Source organism: Photinus pyralis, unplaced genomic scaffold, assembly GCF_008802855.1.
Source record: "Photinus pyralis isolate 1611_PpyrPB1 unplaced genomic scaffold, Ppyr1.3 Ppyr1.4_LG10, whole genome shotgun sequence".
NCBI lineage: Eukaryota > Metazoa > Arthropoda > Insecta > Coleoptera > Lampyridae > Photinus > Photinus pyralis.
The window spans coordinates 16,792,458-16,813,252 of NW_022170250.1; the positions used below are offsets into that span (position 1 = coordinate 16,792,458).

At 40.0% G+C, this 20,795-nt stretch overlaps 3 protein-coding genes, 1 long non-coding RNA gene and 1 pseudogene across 5 annotated transcripts; 2 read left to right on the forward strand and 3 right to left on the reverse strand.

The window, feature by feature from the left end:
• Nucleotides 1–1,626: 1,626 nt before the first annotated feature.
• Nucleotides 1,627–2,671, reverse strand: LOC116161701 (cytosolic Fe-S cluster assembly factor NUBP2 homolog). Its single transcript, XM_031475147.1, has 5 exons — nucleotides 2,496–2,671; nucleotides 2,356–2,444; nucleotides 2,126–2,307; nucleotides 1,906–2,077; nucleotides 1,627–1,858 (listed from the first exon to the last, which is right to left on the reverse strand). Exons 1-5 carry the CDS (start codon nucleotides 2,604–2,606, stop codon nucleotides 1,636–1,638), a joined length of 777 nt encoding a protein of 258 aa, XP_031331007.1. The 5' UTR covers nucleotides 2,607–2,671; the 3' UTR covers nucleotides 1,627–1,635.
• Nucleotides 2,672–6,327: 3,656 nt separating this feature from the next.
• LOC116161763 (intraflagellar transport protein 56-like) lies at nucleotides 6,328–8,563 on the forward strand. Of its 2 annotated transcripts, XM_031475226.1 has the most exons (9): nucleotides 6,328–6,396; nucleotides 6,446–6,595; nucleotides 6,650–6,818; nucleotides 6,869–7,100; nucleotides 7,146–7,275; nucleotides 7,322–7,648; nucleotides 7,695–7,863; nucleotides 7,997–8,349; nucleotides 8,397–8,563. In XM_031475226.1, the coding sequence occupies exons 1-9, from the start codon at nucleotides 6,394–6,396 to the stop codon at nucleotides 8,535–8,537; spliced, it is 1,674 nt and encodes a 557-aa protein (XP_031331086.1). In that variant the 5' UTR covers nucleotides 6,328–6,393; the 3' UTR covers nucleotides 8,538–8,563. The 2 variants fall into 2 exon arrangements, with proteins under 2 accessions (XP_031331086.1, XP_031331087.1); XM_031475227.1 differs by lacking the exons at nucleotides 6,328–6,396; nucleotides 6,446–6,595 and having other exon boundaries at nucleotides 6,696–6,818; nucleotides 6,862–7,100.
• A 4,483-nt stretch (nucleotides 8,564–13,046) lies between these two features.
• Nucleotides 13,047–14,262, reverse strand: LOC116161899 (suppressor of cytokine signaling 2-like). The gene has a single exon (XM_031475391.1). The coding sequence runs from the start codon at nucleotides 14,208–14,210 to the stop codon at nucleotides 13,392–13,394; it is 819 nt and encodes a 272-aa protein (XP_031331251.1). The 5' UTR covers nucleotides 14,211–14,262; the 3' UTR covers nucleotides 13,047–13,391.
• Nucleotides 14,263–15,132: 870 nt separating this feature from the next.
• LOC116161900 lies at nucleotides 15,133–15,871 on the forward strand. The gene is made up of 2 exons (XR_004143446.1): nucleotides 15,133–15,638; nucleotides 15,717–15,871. It is a non-coding gene; the product is annotated as an uncharacterized LOC116161900 (long non-coding RNA).
• A 1,735-nt stretch (nucleotides 15,872–17,606) lies between these two features.
• LOC116162399 lies at nucleotides 17,607–20,357 on the reverse strand (annotated as a pseudogene).
• Nucleotides 20,358–20,795: the final 438 nt, after the last annotated feature.

Consider the following 20,795-nt stretch of genomic DNA (forward strand, 5'->3'; position numbering starts at 1 on the left):
AGCTTTGAACTTCCTTTATGACTTTATGAGCGTCTTGCTATAGGAAACAACAGCACAAATTGTACGTTTAATGTACCTAACAATAATTAAAGATTAAATGTAATGTAAGACTGTTGATTTTTAAAAAGGCGTCGGTAAGTATTTTTGCTGTTCTGTTTTTAGATCGGTAAGTAATTTTATTTCATACTATCTAGTAATCGCCGCTTTCCCAGACTGATTTGAGTCTGGTGAATCGTATTTTACCAGACTGAAAATTTTTACCAGACTGGAAATGTTGCCCAGCAACATCAATTGACATCCATCTAAACCTATGTATTAATGTGTCAAACTACTGTCAGATCAAACAAATCAAGTGATCGACTTTTGCTTTCAATTGAACGCGTACACGTTCTAATCAAAAATTGTATGGCATTTTAATAGAAAAAAGAGCAGTATGAAATAAAATGTTTTACATCATTTGTATGTTAAATCAGTTAACGTTACTCGTTTCGAAATTCCTGCCTCAGCTACGCTTCGGCAGTAAACATCTCACTCGTTAACGTAAACCTTGATTTACCATACTCATATGTAAATAACTATTGACGTCGTCGTAATCATAGCAACTGGTAAATTCTACCTACTGTCATGGAAACACCCATGGTAAATAGTCAGAAATGACCGATCGCGCAAAAATATAAATAAAACACATGGCGCTGGAGTGCAATATTCGCTACTCGCCTACAGCCTACTTAAAAATATGCCCCAAATTAGACAAAATTAGTAACTAACTGATTTTTGGTGGGGTGTTAGTATATGATAGGTATTTTCTGAAAGTTCCCCTTACTTCCCCCGGTACAGCGATAGAAAGAGCCTGTGACCGGAAAGTAATGAAATAATAATTAATATGACAGCCAGATCTTTATTTGTTTCAAGAAGTTATTTTGGTTGCATAAAATTAGGCTTCTTTCAGAAGCTTTTATCATTTAAAAGTAGACATAGACAAATAAGTAGTTAACGGGTCTCTAGTTCCATGTTTCAAATATACATTCTCTCTGCAGATACCTAGCTATTGTTAAGAGAAGGTAACACAAATTACCTCACAGCATTGAATAGAATGTTTAATACAATGCTCACAGGTAGAAGAGGCACACCCTTACACCAAACGAAACCCGCTCCCTTTACACTCTACAGCATAAGGAAAATTATCAAGTATATGGAACCAAACTGTTAATCTGCCATGTACAAAAACTACAGGTGTCTTAAACTGGGAAGCTACTCTTAAATAACCTTATTATATGTCGATACTGTCAAGATAACTCAAAAGTGAGTAAATACACACAGTCGAATGCATTTTTTTAGACGGTAGTTTAGCTTTCAACCATTTATTTTGATCCAAGATTTTAGTAGGTACCTAATGCAAGCCACTTCTGGCAACCTGGCATGGCATGTACAGGGTGCAACAAAAGCAAGAATAAATAGTCTTTGGATACTGTCCACAGCCTTTGTTAAATCGTGTAAACCTTTAGTTTTTGTCAAGTAGTTGAGAGGATGCGGAGAGTGGAGGTTGTATAAATCATTCGAATATAAGCTCCAAATGCATATGGTCCTGTCCTATACTAAACCATTTAGGATAAAGAAACAATATGCTTTCTGAAATCAATTTCTATCTTTTTTGGTAACTTTATCTACAATTTCATTCATTACTTTAGCAAACTGTGATTCAGCACATTCAGTTACTGCAGATTTACCTAAAAGTGTACCAACTTTAGGATCAATAGGTAATGTACCTAATAATGGAATTTTCGTATGCTCTGCCAACGACGCAGCTCCACCTGTACTAAAAATATTCGTACATTCCGAACAATGCGGACACGCATATCTGCAATAACAATACTGTAAAATAGCACTACAACATTTACAGCTCACCCGCTCAAATTTTCTACAAGACCAATGATCGGTATTCCAGTCTTATTACAAAATGTGATTTCCTTCCTAACATCTTCAATAGCTACTTCCTGAGGGGAGCTAATAACAATGGCACCATCACAATTGATCGATTTTAAATTTTCCATAACAGTTATGTGCTCGTCCGATGTGCCTGAAAGCACAAAGTGCGCATACTTAAAACAGAAATATTCCTACTTACCTGGTGGGGTATCGATAATCAAATAATCTAAATCGCCCCAATGAACGTCATTCAAAAACTGTTTAACCATAGCCGTTTTCTTCGGACCACGCCACACGACGGCGGAATTACGATTATTTAAAAGGAACCCTATGGACATAACGGCAAAATTTTGTTGAGTGTCAGTGTACACCGGAAGCCACCTACGATGTACTACTATGTAATGAGAAGAGGTCAAAGTACACATTTACCCTTCGGCATGTTGGTGCACGCTTTTGTCCTCCAGGTTCAGTAAGTATGGAATGCTGGGCCCACATAAATCTATATCCAATAGGCCAACCTGAAATATAGCAGAGTAGATAGAGTGTAGCTAAATTTCCGATAGACAAACTTTCAAGTTGCGCTCCTTCAATGCCAAAGCAAATTGGGTGCTAAAAGTTGATTTCCCAACTCCGCCCTTTCCAGACACCACCAGGATTATGTGTTTTACATTGTCTATCATTTTTTGGAGATTTCTCGTTTCAATTAGATCAATTTGAAGTACTTTTTATTATGTTAATAAGTAAGGTTAGTCACAGACTACAAAAGTACAAACACACAGCTGTTTGCAGTAGATCTATGGGTTAAAGGTGTGTTTACACTGACATAAGTCACAATTTACACCCTTTACAGTTAGCTGATTCTTTAATTTTCTTGTACAGTTTCTTAACTTGACCTGACTGTATAGTATATCCTAATCAATTTCACCGTAAAGCGGTGGTATGTACATACTCCGTTTTATTACAAATTTGAAATTGATCTGACGAAAACAATAATTAAAGTAGCCAGCCTGTTGATGTTTGTTTATTGAAGCATTCTTGCTTTCTTTAGAATCGTGTTTGTTTATTATGTACAGGTGGTTACAAAGTTTCTATTTATGTCTTCACGTGGAAGATATTATTAGTAAGATGTTTCTCTGTACGAGTCGAAAATAACCCTTTAAATACCATGGAGGAAGTACCTCTTACAGTTCCAATTCTTCGCTCTATTTGTTGCTTTCTCATCTCGTACATACTGCAGCTCTTTTGTTTTAGCAATACGAGAAGGGGCAGGGGGGGGGTACTTTAATTGACATTCCTTCTGTTTAGTTTGTGGAATTAGACAATTTCAAATCTCAATCGCTATACACATAATCAAGCAAATAATAGAAAAGGCGCACTGTAGTATCGTGAAATATTGTTTATAGTTTTTAAACAGGCTTTCGGTACAATAAATCTGACAGAACTAACAACCCTCGACCAACTGGTCGGGCGTGATCAATGACTTTGACATGAAATTAATCCCAAATCACGTCACCCCGACAAAGCAGGTACCGGACGATTTTTTGTTATTCCTTTTGCCGGGATGAAAACCATAAGCGGTATAGTTTTAAGATATAACACCGTTGGCCTTCGCCAGATAAACATTGCCAATTTATTCCGTGTAAAAATAAAAAGTTAGATTCATTTCTTTTTGTTTTGTTTAGTGGTGATTATCTATGAAATGAAACCACTAACAAATCGATTAATCGAAATTACTACTTGCGCTGGAAGAGATGCAAATACCATCAAAGTTAAAGGAGTATAAAGGATGAAGGACAGAATATGGAGAAACAATAAGGGTGTAGGTACCACAAAAAGGAGATGCATAGTTTGGCATAACACTACAGCACATACTAAAGAAAAGGAGATAGATGAGAAACGTTGAGAGAGGAAACGCAGACTTTGATTTATGCAGACTGTAACATGCGCGCGACTTCCAGTATAGGATCGTGAAAATATCCAGGTTAAGACTTCTTTTTAGCGCATTTCTACAAAAATAAAAAAAATGCGCAATTGTGGCCACTTTGTCCGTCCGTACGTCCGTCCGCTCGTTCGTTGAGACGCCACTAGTTGAGCTATTGTTCTACTTTTTTTGCTATTTGCTTCGTTTTGGTGTCGGTGGCTTGCACCAAGGAAGGAATTTTTTCTGCGTTTATTACTAAAAAAGTTATTGTAAAAAAACCAAAAAAACGTTTTATACATGTTCCAAAATTTTACACTTTTGCCGTTTATTAACGATCCTAGAGATCGTTTATAATTATGTATTGCTGTCGTCTGTCTGTTGGTCTGTCCGTCTGTTCCTTTATCTGTCTGTCCATTATCTGTCCGTGTGAATGATCTTTGTTTACAAATGTCCGATCGCTTTGACATCTCCGTTAGTTATGAACTGAATTGCATGAAATTCAATATGGGCATAGCTTCAGCCACATAATACGCAATGCCAACAGTTGAGTCGAATGGATTTAAAATTCACAGGTGCCCTTTTCGCATCTCGACCATTTATAAGCCGAATTGCAAACTTTTTTATTTAGTAAGTATTTAAACGAAATTTGATACATAGGCACTTGGAATAAAGAAAAATCTAACATTAATTTCGAAATTTTGGTTTGCGCATGCGCAGTTCCAACTTTCTTATTTATGAAAGCATTGAAATGAAATTCTTCTTATAAATTGAAGTAGGACGTCAACAATTGATTGCTCCTATGCAACGCTATGTTTCATATTTGTGGCCGGATTTTTACGATTTTAACAGAAGTTGCATCTTACAAATGAGAAATGAAGGCAAGTGGAAATGCGCTTTTTGTAAATCGTTTACGATTACTTTTTTAACTTGTTTTACGTTCCATCTTTTAGTGCGCGTTGCTCTTGTTCGCTCATCGGTATATTTTACTTTTATTGTTATTTTGTTTCTTTTGTTGTCCCCTCCCCAAAGTGGATGAAACGTATTATGCTTCTCGTTCACCATTGATACGGTCCTATATCCAGGAAGTCGCTATAGCGTCTTAATGACTTAAGCCACAAAGATACAGAGTTCTCTCCGATGTCGGTCAACTGGAGTATTGAATAGAGGTCTCGTAATTCTTCCTACCAAAACGCAATTCTTCGCGTCGACTTATAAAAATGTTCGATGATGAAATTGTGCCGAACTTGCTCACGGACCTTCTTTCACAAAAACCGCAAAATTACTGGGTAGTGACTTACGAGTGTTAACTTAAAACTCTGTTAATGGTTAAATGAGAAAATCTCTGAGAGTTAGAATAGAATCTTCGTTATTGTTGCACTTTCTTGGCTTCGCTTTAATTTTTTACCGACATTCGGGTCTGTTTCACCAATAAAAATAATTTCTTTTAGCCAATAATATCTCTAGACACCCAAAATGCCGGATACCTGGAACCCACATTGACGGAAAATTCGACAGTTTCTTTTGATAAGACCTATAGGTACGGAGGTAGGTGTAGCGTATGCCGCAAAGAGCATACGTTTTCGAAATGAATTAGAAAAGAGAAATAAATAATGGAATCGAAAAAGAACGACCATGAAGACTCCCCCAAAAATGTACCACCCCCGGTAAATCGTTCATCCACAGCGCCGCTGACTTACCTACTCAAGGAGAATCATCTCGGCTTCATTTTTATTTTTGATCTACAAAGTACACTAAAAATAAAAAGACCCGTGTGTCCTCAATTTTTACTTGAGAGTAAAATAAACCCAAAATAAATTATTGAAAAGCTGTGTTTTTAGTCCGAATTTGAAACGCTTCAGTCTAAATACGTCGCAAACCTACAACCAATCACGGAGAAGTGAGCTGGCAACCTTGTGCGAGGGTCTGCTGATGTTTGCCGGATGTTTAACTGCATTTAAAGCTGGATTCACATGAATACGAAATCCGACGATACGGTCATCCGAAATTCTTATGATTGGTCAATAGTTTGAAATGTCAAGCACATTTTAAATTATTGGCCAATCATAAGCATTTCGGATGATCGTATCGTCGGATTTCGTATTCATGTGAATCCAGCTTAACGCGAAAGTGAACGACAAGTGACAAGTGCCTGTGACAGGTGACACAAGTTACAAATGACATTCTCCTGCAATATTGCCAATTCGTTATGTCATCTGAATGATTCTAGGAGCCGATTGGTCGGGCTTATTACGTCACAGAGCACGCCACAATCATATCGTTTTGAATAAACCATTAAAACCGCACATGCTCATTATTTTTTTGCTAATCAGCCTCTATTTCTAAATAAACTTTTACTGTCCAAAAAATAAAAAATGTTTTATTGTTTCAGGTATATGCTTATTATATACTGTAAACCCCCATTGAACATAATTTTGACCAATAATGATACCTTTATTAATTCACAATGTTTGTGTCACCGTTTCCTATAGCAACCAACACTAACCATCAATCAATCTTTTAACCCCAATATTTAGTTGTATGTATAAATGGTACGTAGAGGCCGTGCGAATTGATGTCTATTCTTAGGTCTCTTTGTAGATATTATCCAGAGCGAAACCAGCTTTGCTGTCTAAAGAAAATGTGGCGGGCAAAGTTTCTGTCCGAACAACTTCTGCCAACAGCGACGTGCCATCCTTTGAGGACTTCCTTTCAAAACGAGATTACATGGGAGCAATAACTTTACTAGAGGTAATTATAGCTATTCGTCGTTTCCACCACGCAGTGGAATTAATGTAAATGCAGTTTCAGCACAGTCAAGATGCCAACGCTGACGTTGCTCTATGGATGGCGTATTGCGCGTTTCACTTGGGAAATTACAAAAAAGCTTTTGATATCTACACGAACATACTGGCAAAACATGGCCCAATTAAAAACGTTGTTGTTAACATAGCGTGCTGCAATTTCTATTTAGGTGAGTAACCGACTGCTTACAGTCCATGGAGTTAGCCAGCTAGGTTTTAGGAATGTACACGGAGTCGAAGGCGGCATTAGAAAAAGAATCGCAAAGTGGCCTTAAAACTCGATTAAATTTCCACCTCTCTCACAAACTGGGCGATGAAGTAGCACTGATGGAATATCACCAACAGCTTCAAGATATCTTAGAAGATCAGCTAAGTTTAGCCGCCATTCACTATTTGCGTGCACATTATCAGGAAGCAATTGACATCTATAAACGCCTGTTGTTGCAAAACAGGTAGGTCGCCAGGATCAGCATACTAGGTAACGTGTAAATTTTTAGAGAGAATTTAGCTTTAAATGTGTACGTTGCGTTGTGCTACTACAAGCTTGATTATTACGATGTATCCCAAGAAGTGTTGGGAATTTATTTGAACCAATACAATGATTCCGTTATTGCCACCAACTTGAAGGTAATCGCCGAATTTACCTAGTGGCGCCCATTCCAGTATTTTTTAGGCGTGCAATCATTTCCGTTTATATAATGGCGCAGCTGCCGAAAGTGAAATAAGGGCGATAGTAGACCAGAGCGCCAACGTGGGATTCGGGCATGATCTTGTAAAACACAACTTGGTGGTTTTCAGGCAGGGCCAGGGCGCGATGCAGGTGTTTCCGGGATTAGTGGACGTCGTCCCAGAGGCGCGACTAAATTTGGTTATACACCACTTGAAGCACGACGATAATAAAGAGGCCTACGACCTGTTGAAGGATTTGCAACCGGCGGTGCCGCAGGAGTACATCCTCAAAGGTGTGGTCAACGCGGCGTTGGGCCAAGAATTGAACTCTGTAAGTTGTCATTTTTTATCATCGTAGTAAAATATCCCAAACGTAGGCTGAGCACATAAAAACAGCCGAGGAGTGTTTCCATTTGGTGGGGAGCTCTGCCAGCGAGTGTGACACGATCCCAGGCAGGCAGTGTATGGCAGCAGCATTTTTCTTGGCAGGACAATTTGAGGAAGTCTTAGTGTACTTAACATCAATCAGAAGCTTCTATCACTCAGGTAAGCCAGATAGAAGACCCGTACTTAGACAAAATTAAATCTACTGGGTTGTGTCTCTATCCTAAGTAGGCTTGTCACAAATCTAAGTATGGAGTGGGGAATGCATCTCTTAACTGTTGGCGTAATATTTCAGACGATACCTTCAACTTTAATTATGGCCAGGCAAAAACTGCTTGCGAACAGTACAAAGAGGCCGAAGAAACATTACTATTAGTCCAAGATGTGAAAATAAAAAATGATTACATCTACATCTCTAATTTGTCGAGATGTTACGTGATGAACAAGAAACCCCATTTGGCCTGGGAGTTATACTTGAAGATGGAAACCAGTGCGGAAAGCTTCAACTTATTGCTTTTGATCGCAAACGACTGCTATAAAATGGGCGAGTTTTGGTACGCCGCCAAGGCTTTCGACATGCTGGATAGGCTGGAACCGAATCCCGAATTCTGGGAGGGAAAAAGAGGTGCAATTGTGGGTGTTTTTCAGGTAGAACGGTTTTCGCCTTCAATGTCTAGAATACAGTGTTGTTTTAGGGTGTTATCGCGCAACGATTTCCTGTGGATATGCTGAGTGACGTGCTTCAACTTCTGCGTAGCAGCACCTCCAATCAAGCTGATCAAATCGCAAAAGTGATACGAAAGTGGGCAAAAGAAAGAAGACTTACTATAATTTAAGTACCCTTGCAGTTTGTGTTAATGTTACAAATAAAAGAATTTTATCCCTAACATGTGTAGGACCGTAATTGTGGATTTCCCGTTTGATCGGCACGCCTGTGCTATAGAGCCTCGGCGATTGGCAGAAATTGGCTCATGGGCCACATTCACCCTCCGCTACGCGTTTTTTTATGTACAATAGACAGAGGCTGGCCCTGTACATGACAAACGACTGATAGGTATCAAGTACCTACTGTTTTTGTAACAGCCCCTGGGAAAATAATATGGCGACCTGAAGAGCGTTAGGAACCATTCAGTCCGTCTTTTGTATCAGCTGATGCCAATATTTGGTGAGCGCTTTGAAAGGGAATGTTCGGTAATAGTTACCATGGCGCCATCAACCTTTCGAAGATTTCCGATACCATTTAGTGATCTTTTGATACAACATTTTGTAAACGCGAGGTTGGTGTATTGATGCCCTCACTAAATGCACGCGCGAGTCTCATTATTTCGGAATTGTATATAGCAAGTGCAGCCCTATACAAGTCCCAGAGCTCGTCTTGCTTCTGTTTTTGGCCTTGTGTCCAGTTCTCGACCAGTTCAATGTCGCTCGCCACCTAGTGGTGACCTTGGAAAATAGTTGCAGTTGAAAGATCACTCGTCTCATGGAGAGCTCCGTCCGGTCGTTCAGCCTTAAATATTTCCCCCTTCGTGGCCATGTGGTGACCTCGGAAAATGAACCAAAGCTTTTTGTTCTATCGGTCGTTGACCCTTAAACCTCTCCCTCTCTTTTCAGATGTCAGGCTGAAAGTAGATCAAGACCCCGCTCCGTCGTTCACACAGAAGAATGTCTTCAACTCTTTTGTAACCTTGATCTAGTTTTATTGATGTAGGTATCTATGTTACGCACAAATATCGAAAACGTTCAATGAGCGAATATAACGCACACAACGCGTTGTGGCCGAAACTAAATGACCAGGAACACTGAAATTAAATATTTTTACGTGTTACGTGTTATGCCTCCTGTTATAACACACACGTGGCGGTACACCATTCGACTCGGCACATCAGTCGCGCGAGGGTACGCGCGGTGTTGTACACAATTAGGTACAAACAATTCTAAAACGAACAACAAATACGGAAATTCAAATTCAAATAAAATCACCTCTGTGCTTATTCATAGGTAATCCCCCGATTTACACTTAATAAATTGAAATTTTGTCATATACAGGATGTCATAATTTTTTGTCTTTAGACCGAAATAACGTCTACATCATGCGATTTTCAAAATGCATTATATTTTTTAAATAAATAATTCAATGTATTATGGTAATTCTTCAAACGAGTAAACGCGTTGTGGTCGCTTCTAAAATGACCATAACGCGTGGTGGTCGTAAGTTAACGACCATAACACGGAAAAATATTTAATTTCAGTGTTTGGTCATTTAGCTGCGGTCATAACGCGTTATGTGGGTTTTTTTCGCTCATTGAGCGTTTTCGATATTTGTGCGTAACATCTCTATATTTTGTACTTTATTTTCAGTGATATTCTCATCAATTTCTTTGAGAGTGTGCTCAGTTGAGCGGGTGGTTGTAATGTTCCCGTTAAACCGCGAGGGGGGGGGGGGTCATCCACTGACAAATTTATAAAAATTTGATACTCAAAACGCAGTTTCAGCGCTCTAAATATAAGACATAAGACCTTCAATTCGCTTGATGTATAACTATCATGTCCAGTGGCGCCTTGATTGAGAGTATACGCTATATGTCTAACAAATCCTTGAGAGTATACGGCGTATATGGAGTATATACCCTATCCCTATGAGAACACCACATTTTCAAGGTTAACAAGGATCAATGACTACAAGAATTTTTTGGTATTACATTTGATTTTCAAGGTAAACAAAGGCCAATGATTTTTGATTTTCAGAATGTTGGCAATTTTTCGGGAGAGGTGAAGCTCAAATGTCTCTATCTCTCCCTCGATGACGGAAAAGTTAGTCAAATCGATCAAAGGTCGCTGGCCCCTTCCCTGCTCCTAAAACAGTGAAGTATAACGGTCTCTCGCTTCTGGTGGTGACTTTGCGAATTAAGTCCAAGTGTAGATGAACAGTACACGGTTTTGAAAAGTAGTTCAAGCTATCGATCAAAAGTCGCTCACAGTCGCTGCTGTTGGTCATGATGACGTTCAAAATTCAGCTTTCTTTATTCGAAATGATTGTTTTCTAAAGAACACATTATTAGGGTACCTCCTATAACCATGCTATCTATAACTTTAGGTTCATTGACTTTGGTTGACCTTGAAAATGAAATTTGACACTACAAAAATAGGACGTAGCCTTTTGTTTACCTGATAATAAAATTTGACACCACAAAAAATGGGGTAATTGTTCAATTGCCGTACGACCATTGAACTTTACGTTGACCCATTAAAGTTAACTAATGTCGCTACCAAGTGACGAGCGAGATTGCCCTTGTCTAAAGTCCCTAGATAACTAAAGTAACGCGAATAGCAGCCATTTTGGCTCAGTTTTGAAATTGATCAACAGTTGGAAAGTATGTATTTTGTAGTCGCTCTATTGGATTGTGCGGATACTTGGACAGGGCAAGTTTTGTGAGCGGATCGTTTAATAATCTTTAAACATCACAAGAAAAATGGAATTGCATCGCTTTTTCAATCGTTTCACCACTCCACATAAAACTCTTGTGTGTAGGTACATACCCAATTCTAAATATTTTAATTGATCTTCATTGAAAGTTTTCGAAAAATTCTGAGTAATTTCTTTCTTTTTTGCACTCCTTTGTTCTAAATCGCGTTTTTTCAATAAAACACGAAAGTCGGGAACGTCAATTTTACAAATGACTATCTACTTTCGCGCACTAGTGCCTAAAAATTCAACGAAATTATCTATTTAGTGCGGATCATAAACTAATAAGTAGTATGATGGAAGAGTAAAAAAGAAAATATAAATACACTTTACATCATTCCCTGTAGTACAGGGGCAAAAATAAGCTTAAACCAGAAGTTTTGAACAATAAATTGACATTTTAAATTTCTAGATTTCTACTTTATCGGCAGAGGACTTGATTTTTTCAAAAGAATTATAATGTCGCAAAAATCTCGCGACAAGGATTTGAATTTATATAAATTCGATTGAACTAATCCGTGCAAAAAATAGAATAGGTACATGTTACGTGCGGGAACAGTATTTGCTTGATTCGCGCGAGATGCGTCGCAAATGTCAAACCTGACAGTAGGTGTCAAACGGCCAATTTTTTTGTCTAATACAGGCCTAATGTATCGCGTTACTAAGGAATATGAAGTAATCTAGGGACTTTACCCTTGTCCAAAGTGTGTCCTATGTTCTGTGTCTTAGGTCCTATGTGGCTTGGATCATTATGTAAATTGTTAGTAGAGGGGATAGGACCATTTTATTTAAAGACGTGGCCACTCGAGCTCACGCCATTAGCTCCTGCTGAAGCTGATATTCTGCTTTTGCACGTTGAACGCTAAGAGTTCGTCAGTGCTGTCCGGAAAGTGTGTTCTCAATGGGTGCCTGTCAACACAGCACGCACAATAGCCCTACAAAGATGCGCCACACAATCGCGTACCATGCTATTCTGACGCGCCACTTTGCATCGCTTCAAAAACGCCTTGTGGGAAGGGGCTTTAAAAGATGTAGAAGGTTTGTCCAGTTTCTGTAATACACTTGAAGGCGGCGGTTTCTGTCACTGCTACATCGTGCCAACAGCTTCAGGTGTACTGAGATGTCCTGTTCCTTTTGTCTCTGGTCTTTGTAGCACCATACATCCTAGGTAGCGTAGTCACCGATTCACCTTCAAAATTACCGACAATGAACCATACTTTGCAAGTACGAATCTGTACGACTTGCCTTACTTTCTCTTTAGGAACAAAGAAATGATCAGTTTGAGGTCGTAAAAAGTGACAGCTTGTGCATATTTCATTCATGGCCATTACTTAAACGAGACTATTTGTCTGAGAGGTTTTATTATCTTCTTTTGTAGCCATTACTTCAGTGAGTCTATTTGTCTGCAATGTTTTCAGCAAATTTGTGTTTTTGAACAATTAAGATAAAGTAATAGGTGTTATTACTTCACTGTACATGTAAAACACTTACAATAACATTGTGATAATGAACTAAAACAACAAATTATAATAAATAATTTAATGTAATTGAATTTAACTAGTGTAATAAATACAGTTCTTTATGTAGTTCTTAAATACAAAATTTTCTAGTAACATTCTCACAGTTATCATCAACACACTTTCAAAGTACACAACATAAATAAAAAAAAAACCACACACATTGATTATCTAGAATGTTTTTTATCCTCTGTTTGTTAATGCTTGTTATGTTGGTTGAAAATGAAATTGGAATAGTTTTAAGTTGTTAAATTGGTTGATAGATACCTACCTAAGTTAATATACCTACATTGTAGGAAAATACTTCTTTTAGAACACTAGCTGTTACTAAAAGTAACACAGCTATATAATATATTACGAGTATGTAATGATAAAAAAATCACTGAACAATATAATACGCCTATAAAAATGAAAAGATTACAATTATAAATTTATATAACATAATTTTGTATGTGTGCCGCTAGCTACACCTTTAGCTGCAACAAAATATAAAAGTAAACTTTTGTGATTCTTACTGCTACAAAATAATTATTGCTAGAATGATATTCGAATATCAAACCAAAGGAACAAATCAAAAAAAACTCATTGGAATACTTTTACATAAATACCCTATCTATCAACTTAGGTATATGAAGTATGTACGATTTATATGATTTAACAAACAGTCAGTAAATATAAACAAGTCCCTCTTTCCCTGAAGATCATCACGATTACAATGAGTATGGATACTGAGATAGGTAAGTTGTCAGCGAAGGTGGCAACTCTAATTGTGTATGAGGAGGTGGCAGTAGAGCTAAGCGAGGCATACCGTTTGCTTGAATAGCTTTATGGACGACTAATCTTGCTAAATGTTTTAGAGAAGGCGCGCCGTCATCCTTTCGTAAAGGTTTATCTAACAAAATGGCGCTATACCACGAGCCATTCGAGTCGACCCACACTTGGGCACCGTTCCTTAAGTTTCTACGTTGGTTCACATAATGCTGCACTAATTCGACGACACTAGGAAACAGTGGCATCGCACCCTGAAGGTGAGGTTGCGAGTCCAGCCGAAAGTAACCATTTATGTAGTGAATTCGCACCGAAGTAGGGCCCCGTTCTGTTTGTACACTTAAAGAAAATAAAAATCGGGGGTCCGAGGATTCGCGCACCAGAAACGTCCCTAGCGGCTTGTTCTTTAACAGATCGTGACTCTGCTGATAGGTGATGCCTTCGTAGTACCAACCGGATTGGCGCAGAGCCCGTACGGTGTCGGAGAGCTTCTGGAGTTCGTTTTCGGGCTTCGCCTCTATGGGCGATATGGTCGGTTGTAGCGGCGCGAACGGTGGTATTACGAACGCTAGCGGCGCACTGGGCGATATTTGCGGTGAAAGGCATGGTCCTACAGGTACTAGCGATTGGTTTAATGTCGCCACCAGACCGCCGCCGGTGAGCGCGTGCAGCGACCTGCGAGTTCGGTTGCATGGCGGCGTCGGTCCGCAGCACGCAAACTGGTGCTGACATTTGGGACATACTGTGCTACAGCCTAACATTGCACGCAAATGCCATGCCCGGTTTCTTCAGTCTGAAACAAAATATACGCATGTTAGTTAAATTCTCTAAAACTTATCACTATAAGTTTTTAACATAGTCCTTCCAAATGAATAGTTGCGCTGGAGTACTATTAGTGGTTGTCTTGAAAGCGTTAGTCCTTCGAGCCAGATAATTAAAACATCTATTCTAGAACTTGGTAACCTGATTCGTCCTTTGTTATTGCACAAAGGAGCAACTTAAATCATTAAAATGAGGGGGGTTTACGATACGAACCAAAAGTTTCTTTCAGCATCTGGCGGTGACGTAATCTAAGGTACACGGTGATTGTATTGAGAACGTCCAGAGGCAATTTTCGAACAATAGAATTCGAAGTACGTTGAACTTTCACGTGAGCCAAGCAGAGTCCTTTATTAAGTGAAGCCATAAAAAAGGGCAGGTAGAAGAAGGCAATAAATTCGTGTTATCCCCAGTCTCGCTTGTATGAGAGTTAAATAAAGAGCGGAAGTATTTTAAAGTGGGTTCCGAGAAGTCTGATCCGATGATTTTCGCAGAATCCGATGCAGCCTGCGCTGACCCCACATCGCAACCAGCCGCAATATCGTACCGATCTTCGATGGGAGGATTGTGATATCGCATCTTCTACGAAATTCTTTTAATTGCCCGACAACAAAATGTTTACAACTAAATTAGTGCGAGGAAAAAAACCGAACCAGCGCCTAAATAAGGAAATGAGAAGAACCTTGGCGTAAACTTGAATAGTAAAAACCGCTGTACAAGCGGACGTTCCCAGAAAGGTAATCGATGTAAATTAAAAATAAATTTCTTCGACTTTTTTCTTTCCAAGTCGTAATTACGCAACCGACAAAAAAAGTTATGGCTGTCTCGATGATTTATTATGAGATGGGTGCTTGCATACGTTTAACTTCACCTACCTGCCCGAATCCACCATAAACTATTTCGTAACGGCACACATTCCAACCTTTCCCACTTTTTACAAAGAAGTACTTTCTAAAGCGCTTCTATGGAAACGGCAAATAAGCGGAACGATCTCCTCTTTTAAACTTTTACGAGTGTTGTCCTCTTATTATTATCGGTCAGATAAAACGTCTATTGCGATAAGGGACTCGTAATTGGTTTGATTCGTAAAAATGAAATTAGTCCTTGATCACGTTGGTTGTCTTGCATCAGCAAGATATGCCGTTTCTGAGAAATCGTCCGATATTGTCTGGAAGGGTGACTATCATCAGTATACGTACTTTTGTTGTCGACCAGGTTCGAACTCCAATCCCAGCCCCGTCAAATCGTGTCCATACAAGCTGCATAATTGGCAATGAAATGACTTCGCAGCTACAGAAGATCAATTGTGGAACGAGGCGGATGAATAACAACAATGGGCCTAGTACTGATCCCTGTGGAATACCTTTTCTGTATGTCAACCTTCTTTAAAGAAACATGGAACTGAAATATCTGTCGCGCCAGGCAATTAATTGCGTTTGTTTTTCTAGAACCAATCACGAAATCTGAATCGGTGAGGCTGTAGGATGAGTGGATGACGCAGCTATCATTCTTAAAAAGTTTCAGTTGTTTGTACACGGCTAATTATAATTATGCAAGATAAGCATTTATGCATATTACAATACAGTATATTATTCTGCAAGTATACTTTGAAATTGTGTTTATTTATTAACCCCTCAGGCGCCGTTAGAAATAAACATTTTTTCATTACATCGGGTGACGATGATGATGAAAATGTCCGTATAAATCTTCAATTAATATAAGTAGAAAAAACCACTGCTTTGCACGGGATCTGATGACTGATGAGATCTCAAACCAATGGACGGACGGAGGGGATTCACGCAAGGTATATCGGGGAAAATACGCTAAAAATAAACATCATTCAATAATTTTCGCGAGCGTCATAAAAACTAACAGCTATAATGTCGTCCCTCGAAAGAGAGGACACAATAAAATTAAATATGCAATCTGGTCAGCGAGGAGGAAACCACCATAACATTAGTTTATACAAAACATTTGAAACAATTGAAAAAGTCTCTAACGAAAAAATTCAAAGCTCATTTCCCCAACCAAGAAAAATTCGAGAAGCATGCAAAGTTCCTTTACATTCAGGAAAGTAACTGTTGTTTGGTATTGCAACCATACCATGTTGCAATCATGTGTAATCGCCTAGCATAAGTTAATGTTAAGAGAAGTGACAGATGTAAAAACATACCANTTTACGAGTACTTTCATAAAATGGTATTCTTGACTGCTATTCGTTTATCAAAACGTATGCTTGGAATTTATGCGAACGAACGGCATGGCAACACTGTCATAATTTAATTTGACATTTCTTTGCGTGCGAACGAATTTTTTAAATTACAAATTATTTGAATTATTATGGAGAAACATAAAAAAACATGTACAAATTACTACTGAACAAAAGCAAATATTGGTTGAATTGATGAAAAGTAACAAAGAACTGCAAAGCGGCAAATTTTCTACCACATTTACATATAAAGATGCCCGAACCGAATGGGAAAAAATAGGACGCACGTTAAATATCATCCCTGGGGCAAAGCGGAACTGGAAGAGTTGGAGGAAGGTGGTAAAATCACTTTAGGGGGGAATATTGCAACATGTGTGCAATCTATACACCCAATTATTGCTGGGAAATTATACTTTTGAAAAAACCTAGAAAGCTATTTGTCTTTTTAACCACACTATTGATTCATGTATCTACCCCATTCTAGCAGCATTGAGTTCTTGTATATTTCTAGGGAAATATACATAAGCGTTAAAAATCTCATTTCAGTTCATAGCATTTACAATTTCTTCAATACATCTTGATACTAAAGGTTGTGATATTTCAAAGTTATAATTTGATCCTACGTCCATTTGGTAGCTTCCACAAGAAACCTCAACGTTACTAAAACCTTAAAAAAATCGCTAAAATTAAGACTGTACCTTGTAGCATATATCCTTGAAAATATTGATACTCAAATTACCTTCGTTGTTACGTATCAGTGGAACGATTTGCGGGGCGATGTAATCTTTTAGATGTACTAAAAATTGCGCTAATGCTTTTTAGATAAGCGAAAAACTTTTATGAAATACCCATCGCTAAGTTCATTAAATGGGTCCAACCGGCGTCTATGTGCTCGTCTATTTCTTACTTCTATGTCCTCTAACTCCTCTATCAACAATAATTGTACAACATCTTCCATTATCCGAATTTTTGTTTCGACTATAAAATGAAAACGTACACTATTTGAAAGCGTCTACAGATTTCCGCTCGCTGTAAACCATTCGGTTTCAATTCGTATACGAACTGAATACGAGCGGTCGAGAATAGCTCTTTAGTCATTCGAATGGAAATGCGCATACGCATTTGAAAGTCACTTGTCGAGAATAGGGCTCCTGGTCGCCTCCCCGGCGAACAGAATAACCGGTCTCCCATCCGACGCGCTGATCGGTTCGGCCAATACCGCCGCCTGAGATCGGCCAAGCTTTCGGGACTCGACGGTTTCGAACGAGTAACTACCGCCAAAGTTCGGATCCGAGTACCACTTTTTCCTACAGAACGAATTACATTGGGCCATTTCGTGGGTCGGTTACCTTATAATCCGATCCGGGCGCGAGATGGTCGGGTAATCCTCCGACAGAAATTTTCGCAAGACGTGCATCACGCCCTTGATGATGGACTCGTCGGACAGCCGCTCGATTTCCGGTACCAGCGGGCCGAGGAACCACACCGAAAGCACGTTGGGGTTTCTTTGGAGTGGGTGGATGCAGTGGATTGTGGTGATCCACGATCTGTTACCCTAAAAATTAACGTGCAGTCTATTGAGACATTGGTTGCTGGTTTACAATTTTGGGCTCGTCCGTATATTCCAGGCTCGCAGTCTGCAGGTCGGCTTGTGTCCATACGAATGCAACACTTTCGAACACGGTCTCCCACCATCTGGCGGGGAAATGGAAGAATATTTTCGAAACAGCCTCAATTCCCAAGGTTTGAATTGCTCGAATCTTCCCCTTGGGGGAGCTTTGGTTTGAAAACATTCGCGTGGAGGTGCTTGAGCACACCAAGGGAGGGAGTCCAAATGACGTGGTCGGCCGTGTAGCTACTCAAATCTGTGCAGCTCACGCGGACCTTGCCCGATTCCAACGAGATTTCGCTAACCGATTTATTTAAGACGATATCGGCACCGAAGCCTGACGCATTAAAACGTCCAAAATAGTCTTGTAACCCAAGCCATTCCAACCAAGCGCCAGGTTTCTCTAAAATACTGATCCAGACCGACAGGCGGACAGACAGACAGACTGACACCATCCAGATTTTGTTTGATTTTGATTCTCGATGTTCTAAAGGTATATTTCCGTAAAAAAAGTGGGAGTAAATTTTTAAACCAATGCATACCTCAGCGGGAAGTATGGAATAGACTATGCCGTGAAAGCTATACTGAGCGCGGGGGGGGCATAACACCAGGAGTCTGGCGGTAGGGAATACTCCCTCATGAAATCACACACACACACGAAGATCTCGTTAAATACTGGGGGTATTGGATTCCCCCTCCCCCCAACCCTCGGCGCTACGTTCTCACCCAAAAACGGAAGCCAAGAAAGGAAGAGTGGATGGTCCTTTTGTAAAGAATCGCGACAGGCTTCAGGGCATAGCCTATTCCATACCCCCCACACTTCTTCCTGTCTTGGCTACCGTTTTTGGGGTGAGAACGTAGCATCGGGAAGTTTGGGGGGTATGTAATACCTCCCAGTAAACGAAAATCAAGTTACCATTTCCCTGCAATCATGAAATCATACACACGATAATCTCGTAAATCACTGACCCGGGGGGGGGGGGTCCATGCCCGCAGGACCTCTTCCTTCCCTGGCTACTGTGTTTGGGGTGAGAACCAGACCCCCCCCCCCCCGGTGCTACGTGTCGCAAGAAAGGAAGAGTTGATGTTCGTTTTTGAAACAAGCTAAAGGTGTAGCGCATTTCGGAAAGAAAACATAACATCGGGAGGTCTGGAATACCCCCCCCCCGTATATTTCAAGATTTTCGTGCACATTATTTCATGGGTGTAGGGAAAGAGTAATCTGATTTTCGTTTACATGGGAATATTCCATACCCCCAGACCTCCCCCCCTCCGCCCGGTGTTTTTTTCCGAAATACGCTACGCCTTGAATCCTGTTGAGGGGACCATCGGCTCTTCCTTTTTTGACTTTCGTTTTTGGGTGAGAACGTAGCACCGGGGGGTCTGGCGATATGGAATACTCTCCAGTATTTTACGAGATTTTCGTGCGTATACTTTGTAGGGAAAGGTACCCTCGGATGTTATGTTTTTTTCACCCCCCCAGTATATTACATTTTCGTTCGTCTGATTTCATGATTGTAGGGAAAGAGTCAACTGATTATCGTTTACTGGGGAGTATTCCATACCCCCTAGACCTCTTCCTTTCTTGACTGCCGTTTTTGGGGTGAGAACGTGGCACCATGAGGTATAGAATACACCCCAGTAAACGAAAATCAGGGGACCGTTTCCCTATAATCATGAAATCATACACACGCAAACCTCGTAAAACACGGGGCGGAGGGGTCTATACCCCCCAGACCTCTTCCTTCCTTGGCTATTGTGTTTGGGGTGAGTACCAGACCCCCCCCCCCGTGCTACGTGACGCAAGAAAGGAAAAGTCGATTTTCATTTTTGAAACAGGCTAAAGGTGTAGCATATTTCAGAAAAAAAAACATAACATCGGGAGGTCTGGAATACCCCCCCCCCCAGTATATTTCAAGATTTTCGTGCGCATTATTTCATGGGTGTAGGGAAAGGGTAATCTGATTTTCGTTTAGATGGGAATATTCCATACCCCCAGCCCCCCCCCCCTCCATACGGTGTTATTTTTTTCCGAAATACGCTACACCTTGAAGCCTGTTGAGAGGACCATCGCCTCTTCCTTTTTTGACTTTCGTTTTTGGGTGAGAACGTAGCATCGAGGGTCTGGGTATATGGAATACTGCCCAGTATTTTACGAGATTTTCGTGCATATGCTTTCATAAAAGTAGGGAAAGGTATTCCATACCCCCAAACCCTCGGGTGTTAGGTTTTTTCCACCCCCCAGTATATTACATTTTCGTCTGATTTCATGATTGTAGGGAAAGAGTCATCTGATTATCGTTTACTGGGGAGTATTCCATACCCCCTAGACCTCTTCCTTCCTTGACTACCGTTTTTGGGGTGAAAACGTGGCACCATGGGGTATAGAATACACCCCAGTAAACGAAAATCAGAGTATTTCTGAAAGAAAACATAACATCCGGAGGTCTGGAATAACACCCCCCCCCGTAAATTTGCATGGGAATATTCCATACCCCCCACCCCCAACATCTGGTGTTATTTTTTTCCGAAATACACTACGCCTTGAAGCCTGTTGAAAGGACCATCGCCTCTTCTTTTTTTGGCTTCCATTTCTAAGTGAGAATGTAGCATTGGGAGGGAGGGGGGGGGGCTAATCACGCACGAAAATCTCGTAATACAGTAGGTACCCTCCGTACTCCAGGGCTAGTCGGAGCAACATATAATTGG

Coding starts and splice junctions, on each gene's coding strand:
- LOC116161899 (XM_031475391.1), bottom strand. CDS start 14,210: ATGTTAGGCTGTAGCACAGTATGTCCCAAATGTCAGCACCAGTTTGCG.
- LOC116161701 (XM_031475147.1), bottom strand. CDS start 2,606: ATGATAGACAATGTAAAACACATAATCCTGGTGGTGTCTGGAAAGGGC. Junction 2,308..2,355: donor GTGCACCAACATGCCGAAGG/GTAAATGTGTAC, acceptor AGTACATCGTAG/GTGGCTTCCGGTGTACACTG. Junction 1,859..1,905: donor CTTGTAGAAAATTTGAGCGG/GTGAGCTGTAAA, acceptor TTGTTATTGCAG/ATATGCGTGTCCGCATTGTT.
- LOC116161763 (XM_031475226.1), top strand. Junction 6,819..6,868: donor GTGCTGCAATTTCTATTTAG/GTGAGTAACCGA, acceptor GCTAGGTTTTAG/GAATGTACACGGAGTCGAAG. Junction 7,864..7,996: donor CAGAAGCTTCTATCACTCAG/GTAAGCCAGATA, acceptor GTAATATTTCAG/ACGATACCTTCAACTTTAAT.